Here is a 15,416-nt window from a genome sequence, read left to right on the forward strand (position 1 = left end):
GTGGATTTATTTGGACTGCAGGTGTAACTCAATAATTAAGAGTTTTCCGGCCCCAAACAGTTTTCATACTGATGACCTAAGCACAGGATAGGCCATCAGTACACAATCAACCAGGGTTCGACCCCCAGAACCCGCACCTATCATCTGTTCTGGCAGCCTTCAGGTGCTGGCAGTTTCTAGTGGACGGATATAATGCCCATCTTATTCAAGTAATAGGAGCAGTGCTGCAGGTGCCCAGAACCACCATCTATGCAGTGGATGGGGCTGCAGCTTCTCTCCCATTCGTTGGATAGGAGCGGTGCTGCCAGTGCTGCCCATTCAGTAGCGGCTTCCTGTACCCAGTGGCAGCTGTGACAGCTCATCTCTGCAGGGTTTGCGTGTCAGACACCCACAAATCACATACTTTTGAAAACTCTATTTGGGCAAGGAAAGCCCCTTTAAGGCTAAGGCCGTACGTAGCAGGCCACTGCTAAAGAAAAACTGCGGCGGCAATGCATTATGGTTTTTACTAGAGGTTTCTGCTTCAATTATACCTATAGGGAAAGTGCCAGCATTTCCATAGGTATAATTGACATTCTACAATTTCCAAAACTACAACTTTTTGGAGATTGCAGCGTGTTGGCTGCAAGTCTTAATTTATGAAGCATTTGCACTCCAGTTCATGGGCAGCGTAAAAGAGCCCATAAAGTCAGAAAGGGTTAAAAAGAAGGGGCAAGTGCCCCAATTTTTCAAAAACGTACAAGGCACCAATGGCTTCTAAAAGGCACATCTAAACTAAAACGTGCACATTTAACAAGGAGGTGCGCCTACTTGGGGGCTCAGTAGTTAGTACTGCAGCCTTGCAGTGCTGGAGTCCTGGTGTTCAAATCCCGCCAAGGGCAAAAAACCATCTGCAAGGAGTTTGTATGTTCTCTCCGTGTTTGCATGGATTTCCTCCCATATTCCAAAAAAAAAAAACAAAAAAAAAAAACATACGGATAGAGAAAAATGTACATTGTGGGCTCTAGGGCTCACAATCTACATATAAAAAACTAAAAATAAAAAAAAGGTGCACCTACATCATAAATAGTCACCACAGTAAAACTAGTCAAACCCCCCCCCCCCCCCCCCCCAAAGACACACCTGGGAAAAATATGGCCAAAAAAAGGGGCAGACTATAAATAATGCTCACTGACTCCACTCTACTCTGACTGCAAGTCTAGAGAGTAGAGCTGAGTCAGTCATGTGACCGAGGGAATCCACAGAGGAATGAGATTTGCCCTGTGCAACGGAGAACAGAGACATCAGAATAGCCACAGTCATAAAACCAAGACTAGTCCTACATAAAAAATGTCATATATTAGCACGTACCACTGATATAGGTAAATAAAGGAATCCCTCAGTGTAAGCTGGATAATGGACTTGGCCATCTGTGGGAGAACATGATGGTTTAGAGCAGGGGTCCTCAAACTGCGGCCCGAGGGCCACATGCGGCCCACCAAGCACTTCTGTCTGGCCCCGCCGACAATGCTGGCAGGCGTGCATTTATAATGAAGCTCCTGGGGAGCTCGGGCCAGGCCATGGAGCGCACTTCACTTTACCTATTGGAGGGCACCGCTCCCGATGTCTGTGCGACCTGCTCTGCCTCTGGCCCACTGTTTAAAAAGTTTGAGGACCCCTGGTTTAGAGTGTGTGAGTTGCTGAGCTACAGATCATTATACATTTCATAGGGACATTTTCATATAAACAGTTTCCAATTACACAGACACAGCCTATTTATTTGGCATGATTTTATTTGGTTAAAACATGCTACAAATTACAGAATAAAAAAATGACTTGGAAATGGAAAACAAACTGTGCAAAAGACACGACTCATGTAAAAAAAAAAAAAAGAAAAATAGGCAAATGATGCTAAAGACTGGCATGCTGGGCGAGGAAAGCCCTTATCCTCTGTAACAGCTCCTTCTTCACACTGTCAGGCACCAGGGCTGGAAAGAGAAAAACAATGAGAAGACGGATGTGTTGGGTCATCAAACATGGAGCACAGTCATTCACAAATACCTTAAGGCTAAAGCCCCTCGTCATGAAAACGCAACAGCTTTGCCACTGCAGAAACACCGTAGCAAAAACGCGCATTTTAAAGTACCTGCAAAGTGAATGAGGTTCTGGCTAATCCTATCCGCACATTGCAGAGAAAAAGCAAAAACAAAAAACAGCTGCGGAAAAGCTGTTTTTTTGGAAAATCGCAGCATGTCCATTATATCTACGGAAATGCTGCTACTACCCCGTAATGTAAGGGTAAGATCACACGGGGTTTTTTGGACCGGAACTTGAGGTGGAGGCCGACTCAGGTTACGGTCCAAAATACGGGTAGCTGCGACCGGATGCCGCTTCAGTGCACCGGTATCCAGTTGCACACTCCGCTCCGGATTAAGCCCAAATGAATGGGCCCAGTCCGGAGGAGGGAGTGTCTTCAGGCCGATGTCGCAAGGGGACTCGGCCTGAAGAATGAGCATTTTGCTTCTTTTTTCCAGGAGCCGGAACAAACGGCTCCCAGAAAAAAAAAAAAGAGAACTGACTGGTTCCCACTGATTTCAATGGGAGCTGGTTTTTTTGGGCAGGATTTTGAGACGGATCCTGCCTCAAAATCCTGACCAAAATACCCTGTGTGAACTCAGCCTAAGGAGCCAGAATCCGGCAGCTCTACACACTTTGTGGCCTATTACAATTTAACTCCCATTGGCTTGGACAACTCCTTTAAGAACACGGAAAAAAACAACTTATTGGATTAACCTAAATTTAACTTTTAAAAACTCTTTTGGAAATATTAAAACAAAAAACACAACAAAAAAATGCAACCTTTTAAAAAAAAAATTTTTAACATATTTTTGCCATGACAATCCATCATACTGTAGGGGTGTCTACTGGGCTGGGCGCAGCTGGGACACTAACAAACCTCTTAGGTATTGAAGTTGCCATCTGCCTGAGCTTGCGTTTCACACTAATACCCAACTGACCCTTAGGGTAAGTTTACACAGAGTTTTTTTGGTCAGGGTTTGGAGACCATATTCGCCTCAAAACCCTGACCAAAAAGACGCCTCCCATTGAAATCAATGGGAGCCGCTCAGAAGCGAGGTGCTCATTCTTGAAGACACTCCCTCCAGACTAAGCCCCTTCATTGCGCCTAATCCGGAGCGGAGCGCGCGGCTGGATGCTGGTGCAGTGCACCGCCTTTCAGTCGCGGCGACCTGTCTTTTGGACTGGAACCTGAGGTGGCCTCTGCTTCAGGTTGCGATCCAAAAAACTCCGTCTGAACTTACCCTAATAGATCATGGGGCAGGAAGGCGTTAATTGCACAAATATTGGCAGCCACAACCTGGATTGCAGCTATGGGATCACCAGGACACAGCACCCTAAAAAACGCAATATTATCGCCAACACATTAGTGTGGAATCAGATTTGCTGCCGACCAGCGCCACTGAACGAGGAACGACTAGTGGAGTTTGTTCTTCCTACCTTCACTCTACATTGGCCTACTTAAGACTGAGATCACTGAAAATCGGATGTCAGAAACCCATATCATAACATAAATTCACTGAAAGGACCTAGATCCCTAAGATAGGGTATAAACAAAACAAAAATATATAAAACTTCACCTTTATTAAATTTAGTTAAAAAACTAACTGTATATATAAAAGGTAGAACGTTAATATTAATCGGCCAACCTGACGTTCATAAAGCCAATATACATGTGTACCTTAGTACATTGGTACACTAGGGATATAGGTATGAAGGGGACCAAGATATTCAAAATGTCCCTATATACTAATACCCTCACTCCCTATATAGTATGTGCGCATGTCAAGGGATCCTGGTTCTGAATACATTTACTCTGAAATCCCATATATCGATATCAGCGAGAGTGCCGATCCCCCCTGAGGATACTGGCCTAATGCCACACCAACAGGGAAGGAAATCGCCACCCTACACTAATGGATATCAGAGCTTCAGACCAGTTGCCCCAGCCACACATATAACTTCTGAAACAGCCCTACGCGTTTCGTCTTATTCAAGACTCTTCAGGGGCAATTTACAAATGTTGTTAATCACGGCAGCATAGAGCTGCATAGATAGATTCTTGGCGGTAGATGTGCTGACCGTCGGCAGGACCGCTCACCGGCAGCGGTGAAGCGTACTGCTCATGCCGATCTATTTAAACCTGTAGCCACTCCCCCCACACCATGCTAAGCCAATCACGCTTAGTATACAAACTCAACCCACTTGTTTGCCCACGTGTGTAGGAACATACGATTCTACATGGGCGGCACTATAGTTGTAAATTACAACTGCCGAACCCTTCTCTGACATCATCCTATATGTACTCCAACTATCCATTCAGGATATAGGGTGTTGGTTATATTCTCCACTTCTGTACATGATCCGTGTCCAATGCGTCCCCAATGAGGTTGACACGCCCCCTTCTTTACGTCACGCGCATGCGCGCGGACCTTTTAAAACAGCTTTTGTTTCTTTTCGCTGTTACTACTGACAGGAGCTGCAAATATAGGACCGGATCCCGGGAGATAATGATTAACCAATACACAACTTCATCCTTAGTCCCAGGACATTAACACACTATAACAAACAATGGGAAACATATATGTGGGAACCAGATAGATCTAGTAGATGTATCTTAATCTGTCTAATGTATCCCTTTGGGATGCACTAAGTCATTTAGCTGTAGGTTCAGCGAGTTATGTACAATCAGAGTTGTTTATAGATTTCCCTATTATTTATAACCTGGCCAGTTATCTGGTTCCCACATATATGTTTCCCATTGTTTGTTATAGTGTGTTAATGTCCTGGGACTAAGGATGAAGTTGTGTATTGGTTAATCATTATCTCCCGGGATCCGGTCCTATATTTGCAGCTCCTGTCAGTAGTAACAGCGAAAAGAAACAAAAGCTGTTTTAAAAGGTCCGCGCGCATGCGCGTGACGTAAAGAAGGGGGCGTGTCAACCTCATTGGGGACGCATTGGACACGGATCATGTACAGAAGTGGAGAATATAACCAACACCCTATATCCTGAATGGATAGTTGGAGTACATATAGGATGATGTCAGAGAAGGGTTCGGCAGTTGTAATTTACAACTATAGTGCCGCCCATGTAGAATCGTATGTTCCTACACACGTGGGCAAACAAGTGGGTTGAGTTTGTATACTAAGCGTGATTGGCTTAGCATGGTGTGGGGGGAGTGGCTACAGGTTTAAATAGATCGGCATGAGCAGTACGCTTCACCGCTGCCGGTGAGCGGTCCTGCCGACGGTCAGCACATCTACCGCCAAGAATCTATCTATGCAGCTCTATGCTGCCGTGATTAACAACATTTGTAAATTGCCCCTGAAGAGTCTTGAATAAGACGAAACGCGTAGGGCTGTTTCAGAAGTTATATGTGTGGCTGGGGCAACTGGTCTGAAGCTCTGATATCCATTAGTGTAGGGTGGCGATTTCCTTCCCTGTTGGTGTGGCATTAGGCCAGTATCCTCAGGGGGGATCGGCACTCTCGCTGATATCGATATATGGGATTTCAGAGTAAATGTATTCAGAACCAGGATCCCTTGACATGCGCACATACTATATAGGGAGTGAGGGTATTAGTATATAGGGACATTTTGAATATCTTGGTCCCCTTCATACCTATATCCCTAGTGTACCAATGTACTAAGGTACACATGTATATTGGCTTTATGAACGTCAGGTTGGCCGATTAATATTAACGTTCTACCTTTTATATATACAGTTAGTTTTTTAACTAAATTTAATAAAGGTGAAGTTTTATATATTTTTGTTTTGTTTATACCCTATCTTAGGGATCTAGGTCCTTTCAGTGAATTTATGTTATGATATGGGTTTCTGACATCCGATTTTCAGTGATTTTTGTTCAATTTGTTTAGCTCCAAGAAGCAAATATTAATATTTCTTTTGAGGGAATGGCAGGCTTTGTGTTTTCTGCTGTTAACACTGATAACCTACTAAGCGAAGCGCAGTGTGTATTTTCGGAGGGTGAACTACCCATCTCTACCTTGGGAACTATCTCCCTAAAAGGAGCGTTCAAACAGCTAACAAAATCTTATAAGGACTATTATAGAAGTTGGTGGGAGGTGAAATCTCTTGAAAATTACATCAAACATAATATTGTCCCGCGGGGGCTGAGAATTACACTTGTACCTGCACCGAGACTAAGATCAAAGAGTCTGCAGGAGAAGTGGGAAAAAGAGGTTACACTTAGCTCACTGAAATTGATGCAGATTTTGTTGGAGGAGGAGAAGGGATTATTAAAGAAGTTAGAGTCTGAACTAAATACAGAAAGAGAGAAAGTGAAAACATTGGTAGAGCTGCCTGGCTTTGAGAGTAAAGATAAATATTTACAACAGGTGGTAGAAAAATTTGGTTCACAGATTAAAGAACGTAAACACTTTCAATTCCTAAGGGACCTCCAGGAATTTAGGGAAGGTAGGGCCTACGAGGTGGTCAGTAACAACTTGGGAAGATCTAGAGATAAAGATCCCTCCTCCTCGGAAGGAGAAACAACAGATTCAGAAACCTCTGGTAGTAGAGGGGGTGAGACAATAAGGAATCCCAGACCCACATCAAGAAGTCAGTCTCGTGGTAGGAGGGGACGTGGAAGGGGTGGAAATAAGGAGCATTTTTTAGATCAAAATCCCCCCATTTCGAAATATCTGTGTGGCTGGGGCAACTGGTCTGAAGCTCTGATATCCATTAGTGTAGGGTGGCGATTTCCTTCCCTGTTGGTGTGGCATTAGGCCAGTATCCTCAGGGGGGATCGGCACTCTCGCTGATATCGATATATGGGATTTCAGAGTAAATGTATTCAGAACCAGGATCCCTTGACATGCGCACATACTATATAGGGAGTGAGGGTATTAGTATATAGGGACATTTTGAATATCTTGGTCCCCTTCATACCTATATCCCTAGTGTACCAATGTACTAAGGTACACATGTATATTGGCTTTATGAACGTCAGGTTGGCCGATTAATATTAACGTTCTACCTTTTATATATACAGTTAGTTTTTTAACTAAATTTAATAAAGGTGAAGTTTTATATATTTTTGTTTTGTTTATACCCTATCTTAGGGATCTAGGTCCTTTCAGTGAATTTACTTAAGACTGAGCAACAAGTGTATTGTGGGGATCAGGGCTCGGTACATGCTGGGTGTTGGCTCTAATAACAACTCAGTGTGGAAACCAACCAAGGAAACCAAAGCTCATCTTGAATAGAAACCAGAGGCAAGTAAGTAATGAAACTTTCCCTGGAAAGCCCCTTTAAGATCCCAGAAAAAACTCTTAAGCCAGAGCCCCATGTGGCGTAAACGTTTTACAGTCACAGCAAAGCGGATGGAAAAATAAACTCAGCAGACACGTTGCAATTCCCAAAACCGTTGCCATTTTGGAAGTCGCAGCATGTCAGTTATAGCTACAGAAACACTGGTGGTTTTCCTATAGGTATAATGGAAGCAGAGGAAACCTCTTTGGGAAAAACCACATTACATTGGCTGCTGTGTTTTTTTTTTCCGCAGTGCTTTTTTGCTGCAGGACGTTTCGTCGGGCCTTAAGGTTAAGCTCCACGTTGCAGAAATGCAATGTTTTTGTCGCGGATTTTGCTGCAGCTTGTTGAGCCAAAGCCAGGAGTGGATTGAAAAGGAAGGGACAATATAAGGAAAGCTCTTAGACTTAACATAGACAGCCTATAAAGTCACCAGGAGGTCCAGAAGTGGTCACCATTTGTCTGGATGAGCAAATATAAAACTAATGCACTCACCTCTGCCTTTTGGAGTAATTTCTGAAACCAGATCATCCACAGTGACATGTTCAAGCCCCTTCTCATTGATCACATCTACAACAAGAACACACACACTGGGACATAAGTCTAAGGCACATTAGGAAGACTACAATCAGAATGATAGGAATAGAAGCACTGCATATGGGAAAGGTCACTTACAGAAATATTTAAGACGAGTGGACATTTGACTACAGAATAATAACCCGTGTAGGCAGTAGGTAATAACTCTGAAGAGAGTCTGACATCAGAACCCAGATAGGTTAGGGTCACCTTGTGGATCGCTGCCTAAGTTGTCAAGATTTTGCCATTTTTGTAATATACAAATGAACATGGGCGCCCTCTTTGTTCCACAGAGATAAGCAGTAACACCTTCATTGCTCCCAAGAGACCATTTACATTGTGACAATCTTGTTGATGGAGGCGACAATTCGCAAGGGAAAACGCTGGATGGATTCAGATGACTAACCTCTCTGTGTGGGGCCGTGTTGATATGCTGGGTTCTGGTGACAGACTCCCTTTAAAGGGTTAAACCGCCTTAGGGCCCCTTCACACGGAGTAAACGCCCGTGTATTTTGGCAAAATACACGTGTAAAAATAAGACTCATTGACTTCAATGACATTTTACACGTGTATTTTGACATGTTATTTTACACGAGTAAAAAAAAATGCCATTGAAGTCAATGGGAGTCTGATTTTTACACGTGTATTTTTTACATGAATATTTTGCCAAAATACACGCACGTTTACTCCGTGTGAAGGGGCCTTTACAAGCCACCATCATAACAAGACTTAAGCACAGGGCCGTATTGGTATACAGAACTGACGCAATGCATCATGGCAGGTGGTCAGCACTTATGACAGAGTTATACAATTAAGGTTTTGGACGCATCAGATTTGGGATGCTCTTTGGAGCGCCAGAGATGACTCAGTACAGAGCTCTGTTTCAGCAAGTCCTAGAGGAGGAATGAAACGGCAGGGAGCATACTTTGCATGCAGCTCCATCAGGACAGGAGAGCCAGACTAATCTAAGAATTGGTGGGGTCCCAGAGTTCAGACCCCCACTGATCATGAATCTATGTCTTATCCATTAAGTGAACAGGAACTAAGCTACATTGTCTTGCTATATAATCTTGGGACTGGTCCTATTCCTGCCTGTTTTGCAGCTAAGATTCATTACATGAAATAAATGGGTCTGTAGAGGGCACACCAGATATCACCCATGTGCTATTTTCCCATTAATGTGCAGATGCCCATAGCTGTAGATGTGCAATTAACCTTAAAGAGGACCTTTCACATCCTTGGGCACACGTCATGTAATACACCGCTAGAAAGCCAATAGTGCGCTGAATTCAGCACAGTATCGGCTTTCCCGTTCTGTGCCCCCACTGAAAAGCTATCGGTGCCATTACCGATAGCTCTTCAGTGTCAGAAGGGCATCTAGTCAGTCAGTGCGTCTGTTGCTGCACTATGAGAGGGGGTGTTCCTTATCGGCCAGCAATGACGCTGAGCTGTGAGGAACACATCCCCTACTCCTGACAGTCCTTGTCCATAGACGAGTACTGGGGGGAGGGGCGTTCCTTACCGCTCAGTGTCCCCTTTCACAGTACAGCGCAATAGTCTGCTTTCTAGCAGTGTATTACGAAAGGATTTTTCACGTGAAAGCAGCCTTGTCATACAGTTCATACCTTTGCAGTGAGCCTTCAGCTGGTCCCTCCATCCACATTCAATGAGTTTTGCTCTCAACAGGTCCTTAAGCCTTGAAATAAAGGGGAAAAAAATAAATAATTCGAGATGAAAACGTGCTGAAATGAGTTAGTAGTCATTCGGCATCCATCACACATTTCTATCCCAAGGATAGACCATACATAAATCCTCTTAAGAAACACTTAACTTAGAACTAAACAATACACATGAAAATGAGGAATATGGCGGTCTGTACTGACACTAACAGTCTAGTAGAAATTATGCAGAGAACAAAAGGGGTTAATCTATGACTGGCAATAGGGGGGTGGGCTCAATAATGTTATCCTGCTACAGATAGAGAACAGCGGGGGAGACTGTTGCAGCCAGTTGTCTTACACCAGACAGGATAACAGGGAAGGGTAGAGGTCCACCTGACAATGCACAATGTTAGTCTTTAGCTTTTACAGGTGAACCAAGTATTATTTCTCCATGTTATTATAAGGCAGAGCCGAATGTCATCGTTCTACCTCATGCAGAGAGACCAGATAAGTCACATCTATCTCACAGCTTACACTGAAGTCCTTGCAAGTCACGTAGATCACAACAAACAGTCATGTAGCATTAAGATTTCCAGACGGTGAAATGAAGGCATGCCAAATATGTGTGCCAGGGAAATATCCTTCACAGCGTCTTATGCAATACCGTACGGAAAGATTTTTCATGATGCTGAAAATAGTTTAAAGGTCTCATGACTAAAGCAAACACTAGACAACTCCCACAGCCGCCATGTTTTTCACATCTAGAACACAGGACTTCTAGGGCTTCAGGAACACGAGTCCATGTAAAGGTCAGTGAGGCCGTGGCAAAGCCTCAGAACAGGTTCCTATACCTGTCAGTTTTGCAGCCTAGGATCATGGAGATCAGTGAATGGGCTGTGCGGGTATGGGCTGGCAGACAGATGTCATCCATATTGTTCAATCACAGCCCATGGTCGTGTGTATGTAGCCTAAAGATATGCGGTCCCTGGATGGCTTGTAAACGTAGAGAATTAATTTATTAAAATACAGACAGAAAATCCTAGAACTGCAGTATGCAAGAAACCCGCCATCGGTATCTCTGCAACAAGCCCCGAACAAATCCGAGACTACACCGGGATAAAAATATAGAAATCTAAGTGAGGTAACAATGTGTAGCTGAAGAATGTGATAAATAGTTGTGCAAGTGGAGACGTAACATGACCTGACGGAGCCTCAGATCTTTTTGCATTCTATTCATGCTGACCTTGATGTCAGTGGCAAACAATGGGAACCTGTCGGGCTGTCTGGAAAAACAACAGCCAGCATGACATTAAGCAGTTAGGGTGCCAAACCTCTGTCCAAGACAGCTTCACCCACTGTCCACAAGTGATTGTGTGGGCACAGCATTGGAAATGAAAGGCTCTATGGAATAAATAATAGCTTCCAGTGCTGTATGTTTAAAGAAGACCTTTCATGTTCTTGGGCACATGCGGTTTTCTATACCGCTAGGAAGCAGATAGTAAACTGAATTCAGTGCACTGTCTGCTTTCCCGTTCTGTGCCCCCAGGCTGGAGATATTGGTGCCGTTACCGATCTCAGCTCACTGTCTCGTCCATAGCCCTGTACTGTCAGAGATAGCGTTCCTTACCGCCCAGCGATGATGCTAAGCTGTGAGGAAAGCCTTCCCTGACTGTACTCATCCATAGCCCTGTACTGGGGGGCATCGCTGGCCAGTAAGGAGCGCCCTCTCTGACAGTACAGATCTATGGACAGTATAGTCAGGAGGGGCGTTCCTCACAGCCCAACTAGACTGTCCTGAACGCCCTTCTGAGAGTAGGCAGAGATCGGTAACAGCACCGATATCTCCAGCCAGAGGGAACATAACGGGAAAGCTGACAGTTATATAAAACCCCAGGTGCCTGAGGACTTGTAAGTTCCTCTTTAAGACCAGAAGAATTAGATCTCCAAATTACGGGTCATTCACATCACAATTTTTACATCTGTTTTGCAAATCCGTTTAATGGCTGCCAAAAAAAATTGGTTACAAACGTATGGCCGTCCATTTACATAGAGATCAAGGTACAAAAAGATAAAACAGATCATTTTTGCTTTGAAGAACATACACTTCCTTTTTGTAATACCTTTGTGTTCATCAAAAAAAAAAAAACAGAAACTGATGCTGCACCCATTAAACACTCGATGGAGAGAGTCTCAGTATAAAGGCTGTGTCTTTTCCTATGCCACAATATTCTCTGGAGTCATCCAGTGGGCGTAATAACTGTTAAAGACGACCTTTCACCATCTGGGGCACATGCGGTGTTATATACCGCTAGAAAGCCGACAGTGTGCTGAATTCAGGCTTTCCTGTTCTGTGCCTCCGGTAAAGAGCTAGCGGTGCCAGTACTGTAGCTCTTCACTGTCAGAAGGGCGTTTCGGTCAGTCAGTGAGGAACGTCCTTCCTCACAGTAGCGTCTATTGTGCTGTACTGTGAGAGTGGTGAGGAACGCACCCTCCCCTCCTGATAGTACTCGTCCATAGAGGAGTATTGGGGGTCGTTCCTCACAGCTCAGTGTCATCGCTGGCCGGTAAGCAACGTCCCCTCTCACAGTACAGTGCAATAGACGCTGCTGTGAGGAAGAACGTTCCTGACTGTCAGAAACGTCCTTCTGACTGTGAAGAGCTACGTACCGGCACCGGATAGCTCTTCACCTGGGGCACAGCACATGAAAGCCAATAGTGCGCTGAATTCTGTCCCCTGTCGGCTTTCTAGCAGTATATTACACCGCATGTGCCCCAGGAGGTGAGAGGTCCTCTTTAATAGAGGATACAGGGGCCTATATGGAGCAGCAGGACAATGCAGCCTGTCCCTCCTTATTGCACTACTTACCGTTCCCTCTCCCCGGTTTCAATGAGCTTCTGGTTGATCACCGCTCTCATCTGAGCATCTTTATTCATGGTGAAGACCTGGAGGAAACAGAGAGATAAAAAAAAATTATATATATATATATATATATATATATATATATATATATATATATATATATATATATATATATATATCCCTTCCATTCACCCCTTAGACTCCAGCCGAAGAGAGAAAACATCCAATCTTGGGCTTTGTGCGCACTCGCGGCATCAGACGGGCTGTTTTCATTCGCCTTACGCTGTACCAGTAGCGCTGCACACCGGGGCTACCAAACCATCTCTACTTATCGATTGGCAATTTTTGCGGGTCCAATACTGAGGAAGGTCTTATTGGACCGCAAAACGGTGAACGCTCTTACACTGTATGCGCACTTGTAAATGGAAACTCATCTCACGTAATTGTGTGCGCAGTCCGTCATTATAGCGAGAAGACGGATTTGGAGATGAGCGAACTATAGTTTCGAATACCTCGCTCTCATAGGAGCGGCCGAACACCAAGGGGCTAGGCGCCGGCTGCTAACATGCAATCCTATGGAGCGAGGTATTGGGATCAACTCTAGACGGGTTGGGAGCGACAGTCACACAATATCTGACGCTAACGGTGCACCCCTATCAAAGACACTGACACCCTGGTGGACAATATAGGCTGTGACGTTAAAAGCTTACAGATAGTGGACTTCAAAGGGTTAAAGAAGGCGCAATAATATATGAAGTTATACACGGACGCTATAATATATACATACAGTATATATATATATATATATACTTAGCGATCACCCAGGCCTGTACACCACAGTATAGCGCCCCCTGTATCAGGCCGTGCTACACCCATCACTACAGCCTCACACGTTACCTCTCACACTCCTCACCGGGCCTCACAGCCAAGCCAGCGCCAAGTCGTTCAAACCGGAAGTCCCGTCCCGTCGCTCGGCAACCCTTCTAAAGCGCCGCATTACGTCCCCGTCGTTTCAGTCACATGACCACAACCTTGCCCTTCTCCTCTGCCATTACTCACCAGAACTTACTCTAAATACATGTTTTATAAAATCTATGAACGCCGGAATTTATTTTTTTTTTACATTTATAAACGTCGCAAGGTTTCCAATAAGGCGCTAAGTTGAAAAACTACATTTCCCGTCATGCTCCGCTGTTGTGGTGCAGCAGTAAATGACGCGCTTCCGGTATTGGACGCATTGTACTTGATCCAAAGGTTCCGGATGGTTTTAGGTTTCGGAAACTGTTGTAGAAGTGACAAGGGTTTTCTGTGTCAGGATGGAGGCGGCCAACTGCTCCCTGAGGGTGAACAGGCTCCTGCTGGACCCCAAGTTTGAGAGCTACAAGTTGTCACTGGATCCACTTCCTTGTTATGGGGTGGAGCTGGATGCTGGTGAGTGTGCACAGGTTACACGTGTATAGTGGCAGTGGGATGGGATGTCACATTGGATAGTGTATGAGAGGGTTGCGTCTTACTGATTGCCACTCTGGCGCCACACGGTGGCGGGGTATGTGATTAGTGATCACTATTTGGGGTGAGGGAATCGCCCGGATTGATTTTTGCTAAAGTTACGCCACGTGCCCAAGACAGAAAAGATCCGCAGACGTGTTTGACCGCACTGTTAGGGTTACATGGCAGGAAATGATCACCACTCGCCATGCCTTTCACGAATGGAGTCACATTATGTTCTCAGATGTGGTGACCGCCACTTGAGTTGCAAAAAAAAAAAAAAAATTAAATTGAGAATTCTGAGGGTTTTTTGCTCCTTAAGTCACCGTCACAACATCCCCGAGGTGGTAATGTGACCTTGTTTAGTTAGGTAATGTTCACACTGCCATTATTGATGTCTGTTGTTGTCATCTGTCATAGGACATTAGCGGTAGTAGAGTAGCAAACACAGATGAAGCCCCCTCCTTCTGTATCCATGGTCAATGACGATAATGTAAACAACATGGCGGACGCTTTCTTTTGTCATATTTGTTTATTTTTGGAATGGAAAGATATAGTCAGGAGGTGTTCACACTACCGTTAGGGAGCGTTCACACTACCGTCGGTGTCCAACATGTAGTGTCCGCTCCTAGTGTCCGTGACAGATTTTGAGCGGACACTACATGTCGGACACCGACGGTACTGTGAACGCCCCCTTAGAAGTCCGTTATGATAGGGTCTGATAAAACAAACAAAAAAAAAACGGACACCTATCATAATGGACACTGATAACGCTAGGTTCACACCTGCGTTCTTCTTTCCGTTCTGTGCTTTCCGTCTTCTGCATGCCAGAAGACGGAAAGCACAGACCGGGTCCGGCCGTGAGCGGCGGTGAGCGTTTTATGCTCTCCGCCGCGAAACCGGATTTTTTTATCCGGACACAGAGTACTGCATGTCCGACTCTGTGTCCGGATTATAAAACCCGGTTTCGCGGCGGAGAGCCTAAAACGCTCACCGCCGGACATCTCTCTCACCCATTCAAATGAATGGGTGAGAGAGACTCCTGCAGGTTTCCGTCTCCTGCCTGTTTTAGGCAGGAAACGGAAACCTGGAGAACGGAGTTCACAACGCAGATGTGAACGAGCCCTAACTGATATTAATGGATCGGTTAAAAAAACGGACGTGTTACGCGTTTCACTTCTGCATCAGAATCTCAGTTGGAAATGTAGTTTTTCAAGCTAATGCGTTATTGGAAAATCTTCCGAAGTTTATACTTGTTGGAGACTACACAGGGACTTTTCTCTCCATCACTTTCAGTACAAAAACAACAGACCTCATTATAGTAAAAGGGGTCCATTGGTGTCTGTGTGTAACCGCTGTTTTAGGAGTCCAATCTCTGTCGTTTGAGTCCCCCAGTGCACTGAACAATGGAGAGCCCGACACTAGTGTGACCGTGTCTGCTTTGTGAGTACACACAGAAATAACAGACAGAAATAGGATTTTTAACAGATTTTTGTTAAC

The 15,416-nt window shown here is 44.7% G+C and overlaps 2 protein-coding genes across 4 annotated transcripts in view; one reads left to right on the forward strand and one right to left on the reverse strand.

Moving 5' to 3' along the window:
- Positions 1 to 1,790: 1,790 nt before the first annotated feature.
- ENY2 (ENY2 transcription and export complex 2 subunit) lies at positions 1,791 to 13,400 on the reverse strand. 3 transcript variants are annotated; one of them, XM_075272078.1, is made up of 5 exons: positions 13,342 to 13,400; positions 12,435 to 12,511; positions 9,533 to 9,603; positions 7,827 to 7,901; positions 1,791 to 1,967 (listed from the first exon to the last, which is right to left on the reverse strand). In XM_075272078.1, the coding sequence occupies exons 2-5, from the start codon at positions 12,500 to 12,502 to the stop codon at positions 1,891 to 1,893; spliced, it is 291 nt and encodes a 96-aa protein (XP_075128179.1). In that variant the 5' UTR covers positions 12,503 to 12,511; positions 13,342 to 13,400; the 3' UTR covers positions 1,791 to 1,890. The 3 variants fall into 3 exon arrangements, with proteins under 3 accessions (XP_075128179.1, XP_075128180.1, XP_075128181.1); XM_075272079.1 differs by having other exon boundaries at positions 13,326 to 13,385; XM_075272080.1 differs by having other exon boundaries at positions 13,333 to 13,378.
- A 312-nt stretch (positions 13,401 to 13,712) lies between these two features.
- NUDCD1 (NudC domain containing 1) overlaps positions 13,713 to 15,416 on the forward strand; it is a 75,979-nt gene continuing 74,275 nt past the window's right edge. The window contains exon 1 of the mRNA XM_075270267.1: positions 13,713 to 13,859. Within this exon, the coding sequence (XP_075126368.1) occupies positions 13,745 to 13,859 (115 nt within the window). The 5' untranslated portion in view covers positions 13,713 to 13,744. The remainder of the gene's footprint in view (positions 13,860 to 15,416) is intronic.

The sequence above is a fragment of the Leptodactylus fuscus genome, chromosome 4 (genome assembly GCF_031893055.1).
Source record: "Leptodactylus fuscus isolate aLepFus1 chromosome 4, aLepFus1.hap2, whole genome shotgun sequence".
Classification (NCBI taxonomy): domain Eukaryota; kingdom Metazoa; phylum Chordata; class Amphibia; order Anura; family Leptodactylidae; genus Leptodactylus; species Leptodactylus fuscus.

Coding starts and splice junctions, on each gene's coding strand:
- ENY2 (XM_075272078.1), bottom strand. CDS start 12,502: ATGAATAAAGATGCTCAGATGAGAGCGGTGATCAACCAGAAGCTCATT. Junction 7,902..9,532: donor GCTGAAGGCTCACTGCAAAG/GTATGAACTGTA, acceptor TTCTTGTTGTAG/ATGTGATCAATGAGAAGGGG. Junction 1,968..7,826: donor AATTACTCCAAAAGGCAGAG/GTGAGTGCATTA, acceptor TTCTCTTTCCAG/CCCTGGTGCCTGACAGTGTG.